Source organism: Pieris brassicae, chromosome 7, assembly GCF_905147105.1.
Source record: "Pieris brassicae chromosome 7, ilPieBrab1.1, whole genome shotgun sequence".
NCBI lineage: Eukaryota > Metazoa > Arthropoda > Insecta > Lepidoptera > Pieridae > Pieris > Pieris brassicae.
The window spans coordinates 20,136,018-20,160,576 of NC_059671.1; the positions used below are offsets into that span (position 1 = coordinate 20,136,018).

At 32.5% G+C, this 24,559-nt stretch overlaps 2 protein-coding genes across 2 annotated transcripts; both read left to right on the plus strand.

The window, feature by feature from the left end:
* Positions 1-1,847: 1,847 nt before the first annotated feature.
* LOC123711857 (elongation of very long chain fatty acids protein AAEL008004-like) lies at positions 1,848-6,053 on the plus strand. Its single transcript, XM_045664698.1, has 5 exons — positions 1,848-1,993; positions 2,368-2,558; positions 3,542-3,616; positions 4,400-4,699; positions 5,843-6,053. The coding sequence occupies exons 1-5, from the start codon at positions 1,936-1,938 to the stop codon at positions 6,029-6,031; spliced, it is 813 nt and encodes a 270-aa protein (XP_045520654.1). The 5' UTR covers positions 1,848-1,935; the 3' UTR covers positions 6,032-6,053.
* Positions 6,054-12,407: 6,354 nt separating this feature from the next.
* Positions 12,408-23,076, plus strand: LOC123712281 (elongation of very long chain fatty acids protein 4-like). The gene is made up of 6 exons (XM_045665291.1): positions 12,408-12,494; positions 14,553-14,617; positions 16,171-16,415; positions 18,230-18,304; positions 21,394-21,693; positions 22,573-23,076. Exons 1-6 carry the CDS (start codon positions 12,460-12,462, stop codon positions 22,810-22,812), a joined length of 960 nt encoding a protein of 319 aa, XP_045521247.1. The 5' UTR covers positions 12,408-12,459; the 3' UTR covers positions 22,813-23,076.
* Positions 23,077-24,559: the final 1,483 nt, after the last annotated feature.

Here is a 24,559-nt window from a genome sequence, read left to right on the forward strand (position 1 = left end):
GTTGAATTAAAAACTTTTTTATCGTTTTTTGTCATGGAACGAAAATAAGCCATTATTTTCATATCAAAAATAAACCGACACCTCCTTGCGCCTATCGATATTTTCCACAATTGCCTTAATTAAAGAGAAAAGTGCTAAGATAGTATTTTTACCCCTTTAACCGCGCTGTTCATCATTTATAACACTGATTTTGCCTAAAAAAATAAGTTTTTCCAGCACTTTAGCTAAAGTTGGAATTGGTCGGCCCAGTGCTGTACACCATATTTACCTCAGATCTACCGCGTACCCCTGGAGTCACTATTGCAACCTATGCAGACGTCGAATGAACAACCCGAAGAAGCCACGTTCAACCTGCAGCGAAGCCTCGATGAAATAAGCAACTGATTCGATACGTGGAGAATTAGGGTGAACTAGCAAATCAGTAAAAGTGACATTCACACTGCGAAGAAACACATGCCCCCATGTAAATCTAGGAGGAAAAGAACTGCCTCAGAGTGACACAGTTAAATATCTTGGACTGCACTTGAAACGTAGATTGACATGGCAAAAAAACATTGAAACAAAACGGCGTGAGATCAACATTGAATATAAAAACCTGTACTGTTTACTGGATACTGAAACACAAAATTGTCCATCGACAACAAACTCCTTATCTACAATTCTGGTATAAAACCCGTGTGGACCTGCGGAATATAATTGTGGGGAGCTACATGCGACTCTAACAAAACAAAAATTCAAAGAACACAAAACTACATCTTTAAACAAATAAGCAACTCGCCTTGGTTCATAAGAAACGCCGAAGTACATTAACATCTGGGAGTACCTACAGTCAAGGAGGAAATAAAATTATACCCTCAGAAGTACAAGACTAGGCTGGAAAATCATCCTAACCATCTAGCTTTTAAAGTCACCTTACCCTCACCGAAGTATATTAACCGACTCAAAAGACATGGAATTAGTTAGTATTTCAGCAGCACTGACTGAGCTAGTATTATTATGGAAGATATACCTAATGAGGAATATCAGCACCCGCAAATCATCCTACAACTCATCTGCTCATAGTCAGAAGACTTATTGCACGAAGATAAGAGAGTGACCTATCAGCAGATACGGGCAAGCCAAGGCATTGGTATTTGTAAAGTTAAAAAAATATAACACTTAGGCGTCAGGAAGCTTTATACCAGATGGATTCCCCATACTTTAACCGCCGACCAGAATCACCTTCGCATGGAATGGTGAATATTTGACTAGTGTGTGTAGTAGTATGTGTAGAGAGGAATGGAGATTACTTCGAAAAGCTTAAGAGATCATACGTTTTTGCATTGGGTTTAATGATTATAGGAAATAATTTTAAAGCGTCCATATTGTGTATTAAATCTTGATCCTATAAACTCCGAGGCAAGTCCTCAGGTAGTGACTGATTTTGTAAGGCTATCATTAAAATAATTTATATTAGTGGTCTAGAGGTATATAGTTCCATGTTCTGGTAATAATAACTGCATTAAAAAAAATCAAATTATCCGTAATTATTATAACTAATATAGAAAGTAAAATAATTATTGAATCAGTCTCAATGTTACTCAATTAATTTCTTTTATCTCATTCGGTAAAATTTTGTTTATACTGCGAGGAAAAGATACATATGAGTATTAACAACGATTTATAATAATTCATCAACTCTTATAGATAACAAATTCAATTCATATAGTCGGTATAACTTAACCGTTTGAAGTTATTTTTTGCGTTAATTAAATCAATATTACAGAAATTTAAATAAATTGCGTAATTATGTTATGGTAATCTATTATATATAATTACAAAGCTTATTTTGCCATTGCAAACTGGAACGTCGAGGCTAACGTATGTAATATACGTTAGTATCGTTAGGACATATTATTTTTATATGTGTAAAGTTGAATAACAAATTAAAGGAATATGGATATTCTTAATATAACACAAGCTAATACTTCTGAATGGCAGCCAGATTCAAAAAGTGAGTAACAATATGAGCTGTAGACATGGTTTTCATTTAAAAAGTGGCAACATCAATGCTTTTGACCGTAGAGTATTTGTACCTGTTTCGTTATCATTTTATATTAGGAAATGATTCTGTACACACACCGTAGGTTCAGAGTCATGTTGGTTTCTATGCATGTCATCTTGGTTTCTTCACGATGCTTTCATTCACCGTTCGAGCGAATGTTTAATACGAACATAGAACGAAAACCCATTGGTACAGAGATGGGGATCTTTTTTTACTTTACTGAGCGAGTGTGTGTTTAATTCCTACATAGATACAGGTCAAAGTCAAAACCTCCTCGAAGGTACAACCATTTGATAGTTATATTTAATAAGTATTTGTTTCAGATGTAGATATCAACGAATGGTTCCTTATGGGATCGCCAGTACCAGTTTTATCAATTATGGCGGCTTACTGGCTGTTTGTAATTAAAGTGGGGCCATCTCTGATGAGTAAACGCTCACCATTAACTCTAAGAAATACCATGGCAGCTTATAATTTTGGACAAATAATTCTAGCAGTTACTTTATTCTCCAAGGTAAGATTAATGTAAATAACAAAAAACTAATGTTTTCAAACCAAAATATTATTCAGCGCTGAGTATCAAAACGTGTTACGCTGAGTTCGTCAACCACGGGCTTAATTTGTTAATATAATTTCTGTTATTGAATTAAAAAATATATATTTTAGGGTTCTGCTTTTATGTGGAATAATGGATTTATACAAAAAACTAATGTTTTCAAACCTAAATATTATTCAGCGCTGAGAATCAAAACGTGTTACGCTGAGTGCGTCAACCACGGGCTTAATTTGTTAATATAATTACTGTTATTGAATTAAAAAATATATATTTTAGGGTTCTGCTTTTATGTGGAATAATGGATTTATACAAAAAACTAATGTTTTCAAACCTAAATATTATTCAGCGCTGAGAATCAAAACGTGTTACGCTGAGTGCGTCAACCACGGGCTTAATTTGTTAATATAATTTCTGTTATTGAATTAAAAAATATATGTTTTAGGGTTCTGCTTTTATGTGGAATAATGGATTTATACAAATAACTAATGTTTTCAAACCTAAATATTATTCAGCGCTGAGAATCAAAACGTGTTACGCTGAGTGCGTCAACCACGGGCTTAATTTGTTAATATAATTTCTGTTATTGAATTAAAAAATATATATTTTAGGGTTCTGCTTTTATGTGGAATAATGGATTTATACAAAAAACTAATGTTTTCAAACCTAAATATTATTCAGCGCTGAGAATCAAAACGTGTTACGCTGAGTGCGTCAACCATGGGCTTAATTTGTTTATATAATTTCTGTTATTGAATTAAAAAATATATATTTTTAGGGTTCTGCTTTTATGTGGAATAATGGATTTATACAAAAAACTAATGTTTTCAAACCTAAATATTATTCAGCGCTGAGAATCAAAACGTGTTACGCTGAGTGCGTCAACCACGGGCTTAATTTGTTAATATAATTTCTGTTATTGTATTTAAAAAAATATATTTTAGGGTGCTACTTTTATGTGGAATAATGGATTCATACAAACAGAATGTATAATGGAAAATATTGAATTAAAAAATTATGTAAGTATATTCAATAACAAACACTTAAATTAAAATATTTTGCATTACTATTGTACACTGTACGTTAATTCTATAATCATGATAAATAAAGTGTATTTAAGTATTGAGAGTAATCTGCTTATAATTGATTTAAAAATAACTAGTATATAATCAGTAATTTAAAAAAAATATATTAAAATTATAGTGATTGTACCTCAGGCCTGGAGTTTAATTTCGAAGAATGTTATTGACCGAAAAGTAATAAACGTGTATTTGTGTAAACGATCATAATTAAGACGTAAAAAACTTGACGTTTGTTTACTTATACGTCATAGGATAGGTATTTGGTCTAGAGATTGTTCTTGTTATTATTCATGTTCAATTTTTAAAGCCAATACTTAACATAATTTAATATTCGATTTGTACGAACCTTGTATATATATATCAGTGGGGTTACAACCTTCTTGCTGGGCCTTAGATTTCTGTATCTGTTTCATTATAATTTATCAATCTAATGGGTAAGCAGGTGATCACTCCTATGCCTGACACACGCCATCGACATTTTACGTCTAAGGCAAGCCGGTTTCCTCGCGATGTTTTTCTTCATCGTTCGAGCGAGTTTTAAATGCGTACATAGAGAGTAAGTTAGTGCACAGCCGGGGATCGAACCTACGACCTCATGGATGAGAGACGCTGAGGTCACTAGGCCAACACTGCTCGCTTGTAGGTTGTATAGTCACTGATAAATAATCTGAATTATCATCTATCAGCAGACAGTCACAGTAATTTCATAATTTTTTGCAGGTTACGAATGGCGTCTATTTGTACTTTATAACAAAAATCACCGAGCTATCGGATACAATATTTTTCATACTTCGTAAAAAGTATAACCAAGCGAGCTTTCTTCATATATACCATCACTCTATTACAGTAATAACCACTTGGATAGCCTTAAAATACGAGCCCAATACCAACACAGCAATGTTCGTGGGTACTTTGAATTCATTCGTACATATAATCATGTACACCTATTATGCTCTGTCTGCATATCCACAATTGACAAAATATTTGTGGTGGAAGAAGTATATAACGAAATTGCAACTGGTAATTAGTTTTTTGTTTTATAGTTGTTTAGTATAAGATTAAATATACTATATGCAATGGGGGGAATTAATAAAAAATCCGCGTCGATTATATATCCGCGGTTAATGAATAATGTCGCGGAGACAGCCATAAAATGTCTAACAATTTTCTTGAATTCGTTTTATACGTCGCAGCTTAAGCAGCCGTTCAATAAACAGCCTAGCCGTTTAACTAGCGGCCTGAAAGATGTTCAGCCAGTTGATCGAACAACTAGGCAAATGAGTTGGATAGATGACGTTTCATTACTTCCCTAGGCTGCAGATCCATGTCATTTGCCTAGCTAATTAAACTGTCTGAATATCTTTCAGGCCGTCAGTTAAACGGCGCTGTTTAGTTAAGAGGCTAGGCTGTTAATTGAACGGCTTATTAAACTAGTTGGCTGCGATATATATTTCTAAAACGACAGGCTGCTTTTATTACAACTTTATTAAGCATTTGGAGCTTTCGGATACGCTAAACAAGCCCTAGTTTGAAAAATGTATGGATGATTTTTTAAAGGATTGAAAAATCTATATTTAATTTTGAAAATAGAAAATGTTTAAAATATCAATAACCTACTTTGATACTATGGATTTATTTTAATACGGATAAAGTTAAATAAAATACTACGTACTAAATAGATATTTATGAAACGTTTACTTTGTAAAGTCAGCGTAATAGATTTTTATTTATGTAAATAATTGCAAAAACAAAACGTGAACTTGTTACAGATTTTATGTCAACCGAAGAGTCGACTTCCATTAATAATTTAAATAATATTTTTATGATTAAAATCACATACTACAAACAAAAAAAAAACAAATATGGTACAATAATTGGTAGCTGTTGTTTGACATTTTAGTATTCATTCTTTTTCAATTATGTAAAGTATTTGTTTACAATACCATCAATATTTAGACATTTAAAGCTGTACACGTACAGATTGGAATTATATGAATCAATGGATCGGTCCTCTACGTAAATAGAACTAACCAAAGTCTAATTAAAAGGTCAAAGTGGAACAAGCATTCAATATTATAATTCATGAATGTCAGATGTCAACTTGCAGGAATTTTTCATGATTATGTTTTGTTAATTTTAAAATATATTTTTTATCTTTTTCAGGTACAATTCGCCGTGATGCTAGTACATTTATTAATTGAATATAATGTTACAAAATGCAAACCGTCCTACATTATAATGTCTATAATACCGTTTAATTTAGTATTTTTCTTGTATCTATTTAGTGATTTTTATTCGAAAACCTATAAAGAAACGAATGTAGCCAATAGGAAAACAAAACATGTAGATTGAGCATAGATAATAAATAATAACACATCAACAATTTTCTTTTTTACCTTTTACCTAGCCTATGTCAATATGTTCAAGCGATTGTCATGCGCCTGAGGACGAATGTATTGTACATACAATGTACGGTTTTTTCGGTCGGCATCGGAACGTTTGGGCATATCTAAGATCCAAAAAACTATGAAGTGGATTCAGTGTTATATTTTTTAAATATAATTTAGGCAAATGAGCCTACGAGACGCCCAATAAGGGAAGTCATCGCAGCCCATAGACACCAATATTTGGTGGGTGCGTTGCCGGCCGTTGAGGGAGGAGTACACTCTAATTTTGAATAGTCTTAGCTCTCTTCTCTAACACCGCAAAAGAAAATGATCGTCTGTAAAGACATTACAGTACCTTTCCTCCATGCAATGAATAATGTAATGTTAGGTTAGTTTCAACTTTTGTAATTGTTGACATACATGCTATATAAGTCCAGATACAGTACGGAGTCCAGTACCACCATACTCGTGTTCTATTCGCTGAACATCTGTTCCGTATGAACCTCATTTAAGACCTTGCGCTAAGTATACGTAAAAGCGTATTGGATTTGACACACGAATATCTTATAGTTTTTTTTATACAGAACTGGGCTGACGTTTGGCCACCTGATGTGATATATGGTTTGTTTTACTGCCGCTTAAGTGAATCCATATTATACCGTCTAGGGAAGATGGAACTCCTTTGCTATTTTTACAAGAAATGACGAACCAAATCGTGCAAATAAATATAATAAGTAAATAATATCGCTGCTTATGATCTAACTCTGAGATAGGTTGGAGAACTGGACGTTTTGCCTTCCGAACCAAGTCAGATAAGCTATTGGCAAGTATATAAATCCAATTTTCTAATAATCTTGGTTTGACCTCTCAACGATGGGTAAATCTTAAAGATGTATGACGTTTTGCTAATTTTAAATAAAATGTAATTAAAAGTTTTAAAATGTTTCTTAAGGTTAATTGCTGGATGACGAAGCAACAAACTGGCACGTGGATCGTCATACAAAGTTTTAGGTAATACATATTCATAAAGCTATACGAAAACGTAAAAACCCTTTCAAATCAATGTCGGATAATTTATCAGCTGTTATCAATTATTTTAATCCTCATTTTGTTCGATAGAACAGGGGCAAACGGGCAAGAGGCTCACCTGTTCTTAAGTGATACCGCCGCCCTTGGTGAGTCCATGGGCTCACGAGTCCATTACCGGCCTTTTAAACTTATCCAGTTCGGCCACTATTTCCGTTGGGTTCAGAAAACAATTTTAAAAAAAAGGTTGACAGCGAGCATTATTGTTGTATTTTCCAGAGCTATTCTCCCGTCTTTTATCGTATCACTTTTTGATTATTCCAACCTTAATTCATTTCTATATCAATATTTCAACAACGAGCGGTTTTAATCGTTGACTACCAATCCCTTTCTGAGCGGCTTAATCCTAGGCGTTGACTAGAGATGATGTCACTTTGCATCGTCTACCGCATTTACCACGGAGAGTTGTCAGAAGAGTTGTTTGGATTAATACCTGCAGCTGAGTTTCATAATCGGAGGTCGAGGCAGAATAGAAAAATCGCAATCGTGAGCCGCTTCTATGCTATTAGGCGAGTCTCTTGCCCGTTTGCCCCCTTCATTGTCTAGATATGTTATATATGCGTTGTTTCATCCATTCATTATGTCTGAGTAATTGTATATTTTAATACGTAGTTTTCGAGTTCTTGCGGTTACCTTATTTTATTTTTATTATTTCCTCATCGTGGTCAAATAGCCAATTCGGGTTACGTTATTCATTAAGTATCGCATTAACTACAATAACGCATTACCAAAATCAGTATAAATAGCTTAAAAGCTTGAAGACGGTTGGGCCAAAACGATATTTATTTATTATCCCTTGTAGAGTACAAAGGAGAGGATTTTTATGGAATGAAAAATTACAGAAAAAAATAGTTTTACTTAGTAAAAATCGAATTACGAAATACTAAATAGATACAATACAGGGCGAAACAAAGTTGGTGAGAGCAGATTATCACTTATAATAATTAATCTATAATTAAGTAATTGTTAATAGCGTAAAATAAAAATTAATACATTTATATGGCAGACGCTATTAACAATTAGCGATGTACAATAATATACAATATAAGTACAATAATATAAAATAATAATAATAAAAGCCTTTATTGCTGTAATTATTTATACAGGTACATAGAAATGTGAAATCCTAAAAAAATAAAACTAAAAATAAAAATAAATACTTACTAATAATGACCGTTTCATTCAAGCCGGTTAATTTTTGTTATGCAGCTTGTTCTTGGACATAGGCCTCCTCTAAGTGCTTCCTCTCTTCTCTGTTTCTAGCTTTACGCATCCACATAGGGCCAGCTACTCTTCGCACATCATCTTCCCATCTTTTTACTGGTCTTCCTCGTTTTCTTTTGTTATAACGAGGACGCCATTCCGTAACTTTCTTCGTCCATTTATCTTGATCTTCTCTCATGTCTCCTGTCCATTTCCATTTCAATCTTTTACTAGAAGTAACAGTGAGATATAGAATCTCATAATAATGAGGTTTGAGCTACAATTGACGCCTTCGCTAAGTTAAGGGATTCGTAAAAATTCAAATTCAAATCATTTTACGATCAACTTACTCAAACCAAAGTTTTTTGACTCAAAATACCAAAGTAATTTTACGACATTTGTCGTTTTATACACGTGTCTTCTGAAGGTTAGGTGCTGGGTCTAACTAAAAATCATATTAATTTAGTACTAGTAGCGCCATCTATATGCCAGCCTACGAACTTTTCAGCCCACCTACTAGATCGTCGTATTATAAAGGGAAACATCATCCACCAGCGATGAATTGCCCTGTGTGAACTTATAATGAAATATGTTGAAGGAAATAGGAATGGATCTATAAGAATTTTTTGGTCGTGATGTTAGACAAAACAATACTTCACATATATAATACATATGGGTATGTTTAGTCCATTTCTTTAAAAATTATAAAATTAAACGTTCCTCAGGAGTCACACTATTAGGATACTTTGTTTAATAATATTGTAAGTTTTGTATAAGAATAAAACACATCATATTGATTGGCTAAAAGATTTGAGAATACATTGCATCAACAATTCTCTATTGTTCACACGTCATTGGCCTAATTTGACACATTTACATCGAGTTACTTTGACACCAATGTCATTACCCCTTACAGAGCAAGGTCGTAGATATTTGTTTATTTTATGCAGAAAGGATATATACCAAACGTTTTTTAAACAACTTTTTTACACTTTGATTTTGTAACTGTGTGTAATTCCTTTGGAAACGATAATTAATTATTAAGTTAATGGATCGATTCGATTTCCAAATTCGATTATGACATAAGTTTATTTATTGCTGTCTTTTTGTCTATGAAAAGAAAAAGGTAGTCTTGTGGCTTTCATTGTAAGTTAATTTGTAGTTAATTAATTACTGGTACGACTACCTTTTTACCAACTCGACAATAAACACTGCCCACTTCCCTTTCCGGAATTTAGTCACGTTTATTCTGATCATGCCTTTTAAATATGAGCAACCCATGGGTCGTTTTACGCATTCCCTTACATTAGGTATTATTTAAAGCGTCATAACCTTTTAGAGGCCAACATAACTAAATTATATTGCATCCTGCTGTAGATACAAATGTTATATCAAACCACATAGCAAAAGGTTATACTTAAGAGAAGATACATACTTTGACCGCGGATGTACTAAATCTTATTAACAAATATTTCGTCTTGTATCAACAATAGCTCTTTGATGTTTACAGAATTACGTGAAATAAATATTGATTTTTCTAAGTATTAGTATGTGTAGAAGGATGTCATCGTACCGTGCGTAACAAGGGAATTTTGGTAAACAGCGGATATTGCCACTTATAATCATTATTTATTTGGAATGCATTGGAGAAGTTGTTTAAGCAAATTATGCTGCATTGTTAACAACAGTTTAATCAGCCTGTGCCCTCTTTTAACTACTCTTTTGTCTCTTGCTGTCAAATTTTGTTATTGCTGTGGCGAAAGAATTAGTGAACACTGATTTAGCTTTTAATAATAAATATATATGAGGAAAAATGTAGGAAAGCAAGACTCTTATATAAGATGTTTATTATCGTAGCTGGACTCAATATCACATGTGTTACTGCTCATATGATGACATCAAAAATATTTGAAAAAGTGTCGCAGCTAAGTTTTAATCGTAAAACGCGTGATCTAATTATTTAGATCCTTCTTAAGGGCCCTTCTGTCTTAGCTAACGTATCTTATCATATCAATATTAAATATATTGTATGTTTGTACGTAATACGTTGAAAGGCTGGCATGCCAACACCCAGAATACCAATGATATTGGCCGCGTCGTTTTCTTTATGTTTATTTTTTTCATTAGTAATATTTAGGGCTGAACTCGTCAACATAACATAGGAATTACTTGATGTACGGCACTCACTGCCGCAATCCATACTCTGACTGACTGACTGATACAATTTGCGCATCTATCTCCACCTATTATTCCATTTATATATTATACACAGGTACACTGATTTATTCACTGCCTGAATAATAATTCCATATATGTATGATAACAAATTCATTTTAGATGTATCTAGAAAACCAGACCGAAATTGCAAGATATTGTAAAAAAAAAAGGTTTTTCCTGATTAAAACACAAATTATATTCAAAATTTGAAGTCTCAATGACTGCTATAAGTGCCTTATACTTTTGATAATTGACAACATTGATTTTTTGGGAGCCCATAACTATAGCTTACGCTCTTCCGAAAACTATACCCTTGAAATCCCATCTCATAACTCCTCCTTTCTTGGCGATTCCTTTAAGGTCTCCGCAGTTAGGCTATGGAATTCACTTCCCGTCCCTATTCGCTTAGCTCCTTCTTTATCTTCCTTTAAATTTCTTCCGTACAAACATTACCTGTCCACATTGTATCCCTAACTTTCTTACTAACTACTAACTGACGTGAGACTTATCTTAAATTATCGTGATTTATGTGTCTTTTTACTCTTCTTTAATATTTTAATATTTTATTCCTGTTTAGTTTTGTTTTAATAACTGTGTATTACATGTATTTTGCACGACTTGCCTATCTTATTTAATACATTTATTTATTTTCTTTACTCACAGTGGTTGCCTGGAAGAGATCGCTCGTAAGCGATAAGGCCGCCAGTTGCCCTCCTTTTGATTTAATTATGTTAATTTTTATTTTTATTTTGTAGTGTAACGAAGTGTAAATAAATAAATAAAAATAAAATAACATAATGAATTTGACTATTTAATAAATTTGATGGATGCCTTATAGAATGCCTGATTGGTAACGGAAAATTACTATTAAAATTACGACGAAAATCGCGAAGAAAACGGGTTTAGACAAAAAATCTAATATTTATAATTAAGAATAATGGGAAAGCAATAAATATCAGAAGGGTATTTACCCTGCTACTTAGCAGTATGAAATAAATACATAACATTAAAATGTTTAAGTATTATTTGAGTTAATGTAAATGTAAGGATTTCATTAATTAAGAAATAAAGATTATTTATTATTATTATTATTCTTTATGTTACTTGATAAAAACTACAATTAAAATGGAACGACGCTTACTGTTTTTAACTGCAATATAAATCACAAGACAAAGTCACAATCTAAAATTTAAAATTATTCTTAACTAAAACCTCAAATATTCAAAGAAAATAGTAATAGCCGTGTCCCTGTAGCCCAAAAATAAAAACTAAATTGGCCTTGTTTCAGAAGACTTGGTACAGACAGATATACACATACGAAATAACCCGGTATCTGTATACCAGACAACTAGACCGGAATCTGGTCAGACGATATAAGAGCTGTAATATTAGGAAGTATTATGAAAATAAGCTAGTAGTAGTAGTAGTAGAGTAGGCCCATACTCAACGAGGTTCCTAACCCAACAAAATACTCAACTTCATATTATTTATATTTTTACTCAACAATGTTTTTAAGTTTGGTAATTAAATCATTATATTTAATGTTATTTTTTTATATTTACGACATGCAATGGAATACATTAAAAAATATATATTTTTAGTTTAAGTGACTTATAATTAATTGTTACGTAACGGGTATTTTGCTACACATAACGAGGCACACACACTTGTATCCGTATTTAGTTTGTACAATCCCACAGGAGCACGTCTAGGCTACAAAGTGTATTTCACCGCGATGTACAAATGTGACCTTATGATAGTTCAAACAATGCGATATGCAAATCCATCTTGAACTAACAGCTTTACATAAATAAGAATCTTTTCATAAAACGAATACAAATCTGTACAAGACGCGAAGCGATGCGCATGTAACACATTTATTTTTAAATGTGTTTGTGTTCCAGAAAATACACTATTTTTATGTAAGTATTGTGTTCATATTTAATGTAGATTAGTATTTTTTGTCTCTTAATATATGTGAAAGATATACTGTAAAATTTTATAACTAAGTCTCGACTCTTAAATGTGTTTAATATATTCGTAGTACTGATTTATAAAGTGTTTTATCGAAGACAGTTCGATGTTGGTGAAAAGTATTATGAATTATATTATAATAAGTGTAATTTGTCCTTGTTTTCTTATAGAAAATTGGAAAAACGGCTCATGTAATGTTAAGTGATACCACCGCCCATAGACACTATCACTGCAAAGGGCTCGCGAGTGCGTTGCCAGCCTTTTATTAATTGAAACGCTCTTTTTTTGAAGGACCCTAAGTCGAATAGGTTCGGAAATACTTCAGTGGGCACCGCCTCAACCCATGTTTTTGTTTGCGTGGTGAACCAAAGTGATTGTAATTAATGTGAAATTTGTAGTCATTCATTTTTCTAAGTAAACTTAACAAATGATTACCGTGTTACGCAGTTTCGATGTGGTTCTTTCGTTATCAATGGCGCTGTTGGTTATCTAATAAATTAGCCGCCGTTGCCGAATTGTCGTGGTAGTGAATTGAAAAATGTATTTTTCTTATATTTGAGCAGCGAACTCCACACATTCCATGACTATCGTTCAAGTAAGACCTTATCAGAAATATCGATAATGTTCTATTATATCATTGCACTCAACTGTATTTGTATCGATAAGTCAAGGGAGGGAAATAATTTATTATTTTGGTAATTTTTTCTTCAAGTTATAAAAGCCAGTGGAGATTTTCCTTAACATCATTATTGATCGAGTCCTATACACTTTTTCAAACATACGCGTCGTAAAATCCATGTAGTATTTTCAATTACATGCTCGGAAAATAAATGTTTAGTTTTTTGATAATGAGGCAGAATTGTCGCCATCACTAAACGCGAGTTACAAAGTTGCATAAAACTCATTTCTAACGTAATGTGTATTGGAAAACTACATCAAAGTTCATCGTAAATGTGACGGTCATATGTAACTCGTTTATCAGAAGAAAAAGCTTTCCTGAATATTTTTTGGATAAACTCTCGCCTTACGTACTATATATGTACATTATTCGCCCAATATAATGTCTGCAAGGCCGTTATTATAACACATATATAGTGATATCTCGTAACATATGGTGGTAACACATATAATCATCTTATTAAAGTATCTACATCAGTATTGGGCCCTTGTTGTTGGGACTCCTATCTCTGGGTTCGTAGCTTCGACCTGTGACTTTACTAACTAACCTTACCATTGGGCGACTTGCCACCTGCCGAAGGACTTTCTGTCTATGTGCGCACCGTCATGTTTTAGACCCAAAAAATCTACGGTGACTCAGCACAGAAGGTTGATTAGAAATTATCACGGAACACATACAGAAACCTGAACAGACCTAGCCATTGGTATTAAACCTAGAATCTTACCTAAAACCTTATTATCGTCTAAACCTCAAAAAAAAAATTATTAAAATCAAAACTGGTTTAAAAGGAATGTTTAGATTTACGTGGAAAGTACGCAATAATTATCTAATGAATTAGTTAGTACCAATTAAATTAATTACTAAAGCTATAACTGTCACTTGGTTACAGTTTGGTTCATTACTGTAATGGAAAGTTTTAAGCAGTGCGTTTAATATAACTATTATATTGTTTTTTAAATATCTTTATGGTTTAAATGTGTTAGTGCTATAACGTGCACACTGCTACTAATAAGTCTTACATCAAATTGTGCTAAACTGATGAAATAGCTGCTGCTACTACTAAGGTTTTAAGACAATAATTTCCTCAATAATTCATAGAATAACTCCCTTATTCATAAAAAGTGAATCAGTTTAACTAATCTGTTCGAAAGTAGTTGTTACACAGCGTAGACACAGTTTACAGACGGAACAAAATGTTTATTAAGTTTCAATTATGAAATTGGTTTTTATAAATAAGAGGGCAGTTTTGTTATAATTTACAATTTCTAAGTGGCGTTAATATTTTACAAAATTCACTATTACGTGTTTAATTAATATTTTATTTCAGATCGAACAAAATGACTTCTGCGTTTAGCTTAAGATTTCCCGAATGGGATCTTACAAAAAGCCAATGTGAGTATTTTTTTAATAGCCTTTTAACATACTATTTTAATGGCATATTAATATGCAACCTGTTCAACAATAATTGTTAAATTTATACAACCCTCATTTACCCATAGCGGATTGTGTACTCGGATATATGAATTCACTTAGAGCATTGGTTTGTTAATATAAATATTGATCATTATATCACGCATGCTAAGTTTTATTCGTATTTCCGATTTTAAAAATTCAAAAAGAAATTTAAATTGAATACGAACTGATTCATTACTGTAAGGAATTTGAGGCTGGGCCTCTAATTTTGACAGGTATTACGATTTTTAACAAACTGTAATATTTTAATCAGCTTTTATGTAGACGTTGATAATATCGCTTTGCTGTATTGCCAATAGTTTCCGCACCGTACGCGATATAGGGGTTTTTATTTTTCCAGACCTTGGGGATACATTTTCGAAGTTTTCACACAGATCATTAACTTCATTAAGAATAATTTTATAAATAAATACATGTTCATCAGAGATAATGTAGGTTTATAATTATGCAAGAAATTTTAAAGTCGGTCCAGTAGTTTGGAGCCTATTAAATAAATCAAACAATAGATAAGCAGCATAAATTATGCTAATCAGATATCATCTTTATTTAATTCTTATTCCAATATAGGAATATAATAGAAAAGGTCCCTTGGATCGGCTATCTATGGAAGTCAATGTTTCAATTGACGTTTTACGTGCAATTCTAATGGTTATAATGTTATAGTGTATATGTCCCTGGCATAGTATATAAGCTAATTATTTAAAACTGCTTCCAGTTTATGTTTCCACCACACCATTATTTCTATTTCAGATTATTCATACATTAAATAAATCAACTCTTTCCTTAGTATTGTCTTTTGTTAACGTAACTTTTACACATTGAAAGAAAACTCTTTTTTAGCCGGATTAGTTTTGTCTTCGCACGCACACTGTAAAGCACGCGAAACGTCGGAAAAATTTAATTTTAAAATTATGTCAAATAATTATAAGTTTATAACAATACAAATAGCTTTAATCAGGTTAAAAAAGTGTTTTCTTTCAACTCTTTCCTTTATAATATTTGGTTAGACCAACCATCTTTATGGTATTGCCCTTTCATTAGCGCATCGTAAAAATCAGCCAATGACAGTGAAAATGCTACTCGTTTACGCGTTGCTTTCTTGTGAAATCATTATATTCAATTAAAATTTTAAACTATTATTTTATGGTTAAACCGCTAATGTTCAAGTAGCTTTATAACCACAACGATGAATCATTTTTCTACGAAGTATAAACAATTATGGCAGTGTCTTTCACACATTATGGTGTTTGTTTTGCATACAATGTTGGGTCAATATAAGTTCACAACAGGTATTGGTATAGGATAATTATTATTTATGTTATCTTAGACAGTTAAATTTATAGTGTCGTTAATATTAGAATACTAGAAATGTATTTTGTTTTGAACCCGGAATGTGGAAAAGATATGCAATAATTATAAAATATAGTATTAATCTATATTATATACTTACAAAAGTAATTTTCATATTACAGTCAAAGAGTTAGATGAACTACCTTTAATGGAAACTCCAGGGCCGATACTTATGATCCTGGCAGCGTATCTTCTCTTCGTATTGAAAATAGGACCAGCACTTATGACCAAACGAGAACCTTATAAGTTGACAACAGTCCTTCTGCTATATAACTTCCTCCAAGTCGTATTGTCGGCGTTCATGGTATACAGGGTGAGTGAAAATAGTTCTAATAATACTTCGTCTAAGCAGTTAGAAGTAGTGTTGGTCTACTGACTGCGTGCTTAGCCCTTAAGTTATTCGATCCCCGACTGTGCACCAATAAGATTTCTCTATCTATCTGCGCGTCCGAACATCACTCGTACGATAAAGGAAAACATCGTGAAACTCCAACGTCAGAAAGATGGCTGGTCTATGAAATTATCAAATGAAATGATGCATTCTTAGGCCAAGACCCATTGAGGGTTACAGCGCCGCAAATATTTATCCAACTCTGCTTAAACGCGTTTCATTTCTGTATGTTCTATTTATAATGTGTAAACCTAGTACAAATAGAGACACTGTACTTTAGTCGAAACCTTCAAAATGTGATATGTAACACGAGTGTTATAGGGTGAGTGTTTAGAAGAGTTGTTCGCACCCGCAGCTGAGTTTCATTATCGGATGTTGAGGCAGAATACGAAATTCCACCCTTATCACCTCGACATCCACTGTTCCACAACTTAGCGTTTTAGGGCAGTTTCTGCTGCGCGTAACACTGCAAAGAATCCCCACTGAAGTATTTCCCACTTAGGGTCCTTCAAGAAAATAGCGTACCAATTTTTTAAAGGCCGGCAACGTCCTCGCTGGCTCTCTTGCATTAAGATTGTCCATGGGCAGCGGTTACACGTAACATCCTCCTCCTGCCTATTGGCCCCGTTCTATTAAAAAATCTTTGCAAATACATAAACTGTAATTTTGTTAAAACAAAAAATTCAATGTTTCAACCATATTTTCATAAGTTACTTTTCTATAAGCTTCAGTGCAAATAACACTATAGTGTCGAATGTAAACGAAAGCTGTGATATTTTTAGCTGATAATGTCGTCAGTAAGGCTGTAATACCTATAGATAGGGCTAAAGAGGCCCGCGATTATCATTGGTCGGTTAAATATCTTATAATGCTGAGATAGGGCCAGTTGAAAGGCAACGCCCTTGCGGGCCTTCTGGCAACGTGAATGTGCATTGGGGGGTATCACTTCACATCAGGTAAGCCTCTTCACCGTTGGCCTCCTATTACATAAAAAAAATAAAAAAGTTACGACCACAGCGTTACACATTACACTCTTTTTTATTTCCATAATTTTTTGTTATTTTTCTTTTTTGATTATTATTATTTTGTGTGTTTTGGGTGTGAGTGCTTCGTTAGTAATATATCTTATGTCTCTCTGTCTGTGTCACATTCAGCAAACGTTTTAGAATAAAACATTTAATTTTTTACGACATTCCTATGTTTTTAATATCTTTACAGACAGATAGAACTGTGATGAAAGATGACTCGTTTGACATTTTCAACAACTCAATTCTGAGTCTCTGATTAATTTTAGAAAGCTTGCTCTGTGACCTTTAATTAGTATTAGTTACAGATAATTATTTATTTAAATTATTTATTCGTGGATGCTTGGTGGGCCTATGAAACTTCTTCGAAAAAGTCGCCTCGTGAGTTGTGTGCTGCGTTATTGCAGGTTACTCGATTGTGAATAAGTTGCATTTATCTGGTTTGCACTGCTTAAGTTCTCATGTCATTTTCACACATGTATATCCTTACTATAACTTATTGATGTGAAACTTCCTTATCGGCGTTGGAAAAAAATATACCGTCACATTTTTGGGTTACGCGTTACATATTTCCGTTACGTGCCATCTTTTTCTTGTCCCTCCTCCAACCACGGTTGAATCGAAGCCATTAATAACAAAAATATATAATAAAAATAACAATGATAGTAATTATTCTATTACAATTGATGAAATTCTTTAATAATCCTATTAGTAATAAGGTAAAATGAATATAATAAGTATTGCATATGTAATTTAACTTTTCAGTACGCCAGTATGATGTCTGAAAACGGAATTGCACCAACCACATGTCACACGCATAATACATCTACAAGAGAAAGGGTATGTAACGTTTCAATAAAAATAATAATAATAATAACATAGTTGCACATACTATTGTCTTTTGTAAACATAGCTTTTACTCGTTTATGGAAAACACTTTTCTACCGGATTGGAGCTATGTATAGCTATTAAACGTCGGAAAAATTAAAAATTATGTAAAATAATTGTATAATTAATAAACATACATAAGTTTATAATAACCCATATATAGCTTATATATATATATATATAAGCTATGTATATATTCAATCCGGTAAATAAGTGTTTTCTTTAGATAACATAGTTTTATAATTACCGCTAAGTATCTAAATCTTACTTGGCCTATCTATTAATAATAATAAAAAAGATTAAGGAACTTTATTCATGACAAAAGACAATGACACTAGGGAGAGACTGTTGTGGGTAACAAATTGTCAGTGGTACATGTTTAAAACAGTTTTAGAAAGAGATGAGACTAATCAAACACATGATTATAAGACATAAAGTATGTGTGTGTGCGCGTGTGTAAGCTAACAGTTGTTATAAGCGTGCGCTGTGTCTGTGTTAGTTTATGACACTTCAGGGTTATGCTTTAGCTTAATAATTTTTCTTTGTTGGCAAATGGCTGAACACATCAGCAATTGACGCGCTCATTTCAAGATATTTTCCTTTCCTGTTTGAGCATTGACAGAAGTGTCCATTAGTGTTCGCACAGGGCCTCGAATCGGGATTAAGATGTTCCTTAAAAACATACATATATTTAAACTACACTAATGTATATCGAAGTATTGATACATCCGTGGATTTTAAACGATAAATTTTCAATTTGGACTGTAATTACTGGGAGGGAATGCGACATTTGAAATTACAAACATTATAACATAGTCATTTATTAAGGTTATTTGAGACGGCAACAGCGTCATACCACAAATACGAAATACACACATGACCAAGGATAAAATGATATTTAACTGATTTTGACGTCAACTTGTCTAAATATTTTTCTTAATTTGGCATATTATTTTTTATAAAGATAAACAAATTTTTTTTACTACATCATAAAATAAACAAGCTAACAATTAGGTAAAAGATAAGAGTTCTTTAGTTAAATGAGATTTAGGAAATAGGGGAACGAAATTAAATTGTAACAGAAACCGATCGAATTAACACGAGTAAATCGCGGGAAGCACCTAATGTAATCTTGTTTTCTTTAATATTTTAGACAAGATACCTATTAACTTCAACAGGATTACTTTTAGATAATTTTGGCCAGATTTTGGAAGGTTTTTATTAGAAGGTTATAAACATACTATTAACATAAATTATTTTTATAAAATCCTTATTATCAATGGTTTTTTAAAAAAATAAATGCAATACATAATTTTTTGAATAAAACTAAACACCTTACTATGCAAATATTAATGTCAGTACAACTAATTACTATCGGTGATGCAGTAGGTATAAACGAAATATTCGGAATATCGGACATACTTTTCTTACTTCAGACAAATCCTACTTCCAAAACCAAGGCTATGAAATCTTCATACACCCTCATACGTAAAAAAACTAATATCATTTCATTATATTAATTCCAAAGTAACATAAGATTAAAAAAAATATTGACATTTTGTTTCGTGATTTTTAATTATTTCTTGCTTTATTATCATTATTGTATTAATTCATCTTTTTATGTAATTCTACAACTAACATAATTAATATATATCCTCTTCTTATCTGATACACTCTTCACAGAGCTGTCGTGATCGCTATGTAGTAGTGGTAGTAGTATTAGAAGGGGCAGATGTGATGCTCTTCACGACGTTTCGCCATCGTTGCCTATTAGAGGTCATCCTGCTGCACTCATTTAATGAACCCCCTAATTTAAATTATATATGTCGCAGATTCAACGTGATTAATAATTGCAAAATTGGTGTTACTACCGTCGTCCGACATAACACAGTCAGTGCGCACGTCCGGCGCAGGCGACGTTCGAAACTCAAGTGACTAAAGAATTCACTTACTGCCACGAAACAGTCGCGCCACTGACATTTGGTAGATCACACAGACTAGGCATTGACAATTGTCAACGTTGACAGTCTTTCTTAACATACCACACCGCATTCTACGTCTAACTTCAGAGTGGCGGGAATTTTAAAATATTCAATCTGCGACATATATAACAAAACTATTTAAACTAAAGATATAGCCAAAGGAATGCATAATATTCACAGGAAAAAGGTTCAAACATTTATAAAAGGAAAAATTACTAAAAATAATTTAATAAATTCTGCTGTATTGTATGATGGTGTAAAAGTGGCGACATGTACATGATGATCTATATGTGGGGTGTGCTCATGCAGGTGTTTTAGCGCTATGGATATTCTAAAGATGGTAATACCTCTTTAAAGTATATCCCGCTATTAGCTTAAATAAATCTATATTAAAATATTGGTCGTTGTATGTCCGGGCTGCGCGTTACAAAACGTAATATGTTGCATTATGTAATTGCGGTGTTGATGTAAGGAACGTATATTATATATAATCTGTATTTTTGCCTAATCATGCATATTACATATAAACGCTACTGGCATACGCGTTTCATTCCAAAACACGGTGTGTTTTAATAATTTAGGACATTGAAAATACGTTAATTTTCTTAAGAATTCTATCATATTTGCTTAGACAGTGTCAAAAAAAAAATACAGTAAACATTAACTGACCCCATCCCTATAACAAACAAATCACTCTTATTACATCAAACAAGACAAGACAAATGAGCACTTTAGTTAGGAGAATTGCATTAAAAGTTATTACATACATTACATATATTGTAAAAAACATCATTGTATAGCTGATTATTCTTATGGATAGAAATATAATATAATAGTTCGATTGATGGGAGAAGAAAACATTATTTAATAACGGTCTTGTTTGTGAAACAATTACCTGATCACACATAAAAAATAAATACATCGGGATGGATTCCGACCAATATTTACATGCTTAAAATTTCGTTCTGTTAATTAATTATGTTAAAATTCAAAACTTGCATAACATGTTAGATTTTAAGAGAGCTATTTCTTTAAACTAACAAAAGCAATTTCTTACAGATACTATTTGATATTTGGATTTACTTCGCTGCAAAAGTTACAGAATTATTGGACACGATATTCTTCGTTTTACGAAAGAAAGATAGACAAGTGACATTCCTACATTTGTACCATCATTCTGTGATGATGATCGGTACATGGATGTACTTAAAATATTGGCCGTCATACACATTGTTTTTTATTGGTTTTATGAACGCGCTGGTCCACGTATTCATGTATACGTACTATGGGTTAGCAGCATTAGGCCCTCAAGTTACCAAATACATCTTTTGGAAGAAGTATATGACAAAACTACAATTGGTAAGGTTTTTCATTACATTATATAAACTTTCTCGCTATTTGAGATGAACATATACGTAAATAATAATGAATAATCCAGTGTAGGGCCCTACAGCCCACTTTTGCAAATCTTTAATAAATTAAAATCTTTATTTATGTTTCTTATTACTCTGAATAGTCACAGTCACAGACTACCACACGGGTTATAAAATGTTCGGCCACAGAGTATAGGATGGTTGCACAAAGAACAAACATTGTAACCATAGACAATGCAAATAAAGTTGCAAAAAATTAGCTAATTGCTTAAATAATCACTCCACGTATATTTGATCTAAGTGTGATGTTTAAATTAAAAACAATAAAAGTGTATTGTTCTTTGATTGAACTCGTAAAGTATTCCATAATTCATAAAATTTTTAGTGACATCTCTCGACCAAATTAACGTGCTGTAATTCATAATTTCTGACCCCATAATACTCGCCATGATTGAACAATAACGCAATTAGGCAAAAGCGTTGCCTTTGCGATATTTTTTTTGTATCAAGGAGTTTATATTGTAAGGTGATTTTAATTTGAGTCAAGCATAAAAATTATAGTGAATTATCAAAACATATTTATTGTTTTTAATTTAAATGTCACACACTAAGATCAAATCAAATCTACGATGAGTAATTTTGATCATAAGCGGCCGTTCTTAAGTGAATACATTAATACCGACGCGTTTGACCTGAAATTAAAAAAAAAATCGCAGTTCTGCATTATTCGTCAATCATGCTCTAGATACAATTGCTGACTACTAGGGTCTAGTACATCAATAAAATGTTATTTCTCTTCAATTCTTATTCCTACCTACCTACCATGGTATCACAAAATTAAATACCGGTTTTATTTTTTTTACAGCTGCAGTTCTTCTGCATAATAGTTCACTATATAGTGGCAATCAACAAGACTGAGTGTCCGCCGTCAAAGGGAGTTGCAATTTTCGTTGGCGGAAATACACTCTTCATTGCTTTTCTCTTCCTCAACTTCTATTTCCAAAACTACAGAAGTCGTAACCTTGTTAAGAATAAGACGTTAGAAAAGCTGAAGAGGTCCAAAGTAATAGATGACGAGAACAGTGAAAAAGTGAAGAGTGACTAAAAATACATAATCGAATACGTGAAGGAAATAATAAGAATATTTCAAACTTATCTCGTTGTAATAAGCTTTAATGTACAAAATCTGATGTAAAAAATAGTAATTTCGGATGGATGGATGGTGTTAAATGAATTAGTTAAGTTTGATGCCGATCACTAGACGGCGGTTGTTGCGGTGTATATACTGGTGAGTGGTAACTGTTCGTGATATAACAATTAGATTAGGGTAAAAAAACCGCCTTGTAGCCGTCTCGTGAGCGACCATCCCGCGACGTTAGCGAAGTTAGTGATATTACAAAGCAGATATCATAATCTTTAATATTGTTTGCAGCGAATTGATCTTACCAAATATTGTACTCATCGTTGTATATAAGTGTCTTTTGTAAATTATTTTTAAGAGTGTTTAAAATGTGATTTAACGGATAAACTATAAGGTAAAATCGGGACCTATTGACTCACGTATACAGGACGGTATAAAGCCACACACTGCAAGATTTGCAATCAATGTTTTTAATATTATTTTAAGTAAATTGTTAATATGTGGTTTGTAATAAAAATTACCTGTGCCGATACTCTGTAACTTTTAATATCCAAAGCATTGAAGATAGGATCCTAATTGCTATCACTGTTGGTAGTTACATAATACAGGCGCTAGAGAACGATTAATTTATGCGAACAAATTTTAAGAGAATACCAAATCAGATGTAAAAAAATCTTTGCTGTAACAGCGTCGCTTATGCCTGTCACCCTACTAGAAAATAACAAGAAATTTGTGATATATTAAAATGATTATCAATACTACAGGTTTTATTTTATTTATTCTTAGTTGGGAACAATCGTCAACAACATTTAATTTATATAATATAATATATTTTAAATACAAAGCGTATTTAAAATAACGTGTAAGCGTAATATAAATAAGTTCGCAAAATGAGCAATGTTGTTCTAGTAGCACGATATTCAAACTCAAACTTAAAATATATTGATTCATATAGGTAAACAAGTACAATTATGAACGTCGAAAAGAAGGAAAATTAATTGTAAATTTACATTTACTACCAGTTCGCAAGTTAAGGGCGTAGAGCGGGTAAGAAGAACTGACAAGAAACTTTCCGTCACTCTTTTTGATCGCCAAGTATTGAGTCATACAAATTGTTTGAACTGGAGCAAATCAATCCCATTCAACTCTTAGGTTCGTGCTTTCGAATTCCTATTCGTAATTAACCTTTGATTTTACGTCGTATTGTAGAGCCAGTGGGCAATTTTTATTTATTTAACAGTATGTACATCACAAAGGCTAAGTGACTAATTGAAATATTGATATTGCTGATGAAGATACGTGGTAAGCTTCCTTAAATTTTGTTGATAAATTAAAGTCTAAATAACTTCAAAAATGTCTGGGAGTGAAAGGCAACAGGAAACCACAACTCCTAAATTCCCTAGTCGGCATGAAAGGTGATTTAGTTAATAAAGAAATATTACTGCTGCTGGAACAAAATAAGATTACCAATTTGCCACATGAATTAATTAAAAAACTTTGGCTCTGTGCCAAACTTGAAATTAGAACGGAAATTACTAAATATAAAAAATAAGAGGCAATTGGTGAATTTAAAAATTGAAAAAATAGCTTAAACTTTATTATATTGTAATATATGTTGGAGCAATAGCATTACTGACAGCTGCCAATTTCATTATATGAAGAGGTGGAACGGCGAATAGTACGGTTGATCGGTTCGATCTCTTTTTCTACT

Coding starts and splice junctions, on each gene's coding strand:
- LOC123711857 (XM_045664698.1), top strand. CDS start 1,936: ATGGATATTCTTAATATAACACAAGCTAATACTTCTGAATGGCAGCCA. Junction 1,994..2,367: donor ATGGCAGCCAGATTCAAAAA/GTGAGTAACAAT, acceptor TATTTGTTTCAG/ATGTAGATATCAACGAATGG. Junction 3,617..4,399: donor ATATTGAATTAAAAAATTAT/GTAAGTATATTC, acceptor AATTTTTTGCAG/GTTACGAATGGCGTCTATTT.
- LOC123712281 (XM_045665291.1), top strand. CDS start 12,460: ATGTGTTTGTGTTCCAGAAAATACACTATTTTTAT. Junction 18,305..21,393: donor ATACATCTACAAGAGAAAGG/GTATGTAACGTT, acceptor AATTTCTTACAG/ATACTATTTGATATTTGGAT. Junction 21,694..22,572: donor ATATGACAAAACTACAATTG/GTAAGGTTTTTC, acceptor TTTTTTTTACAG/CTGCAGTTCTTCTGCATAAT.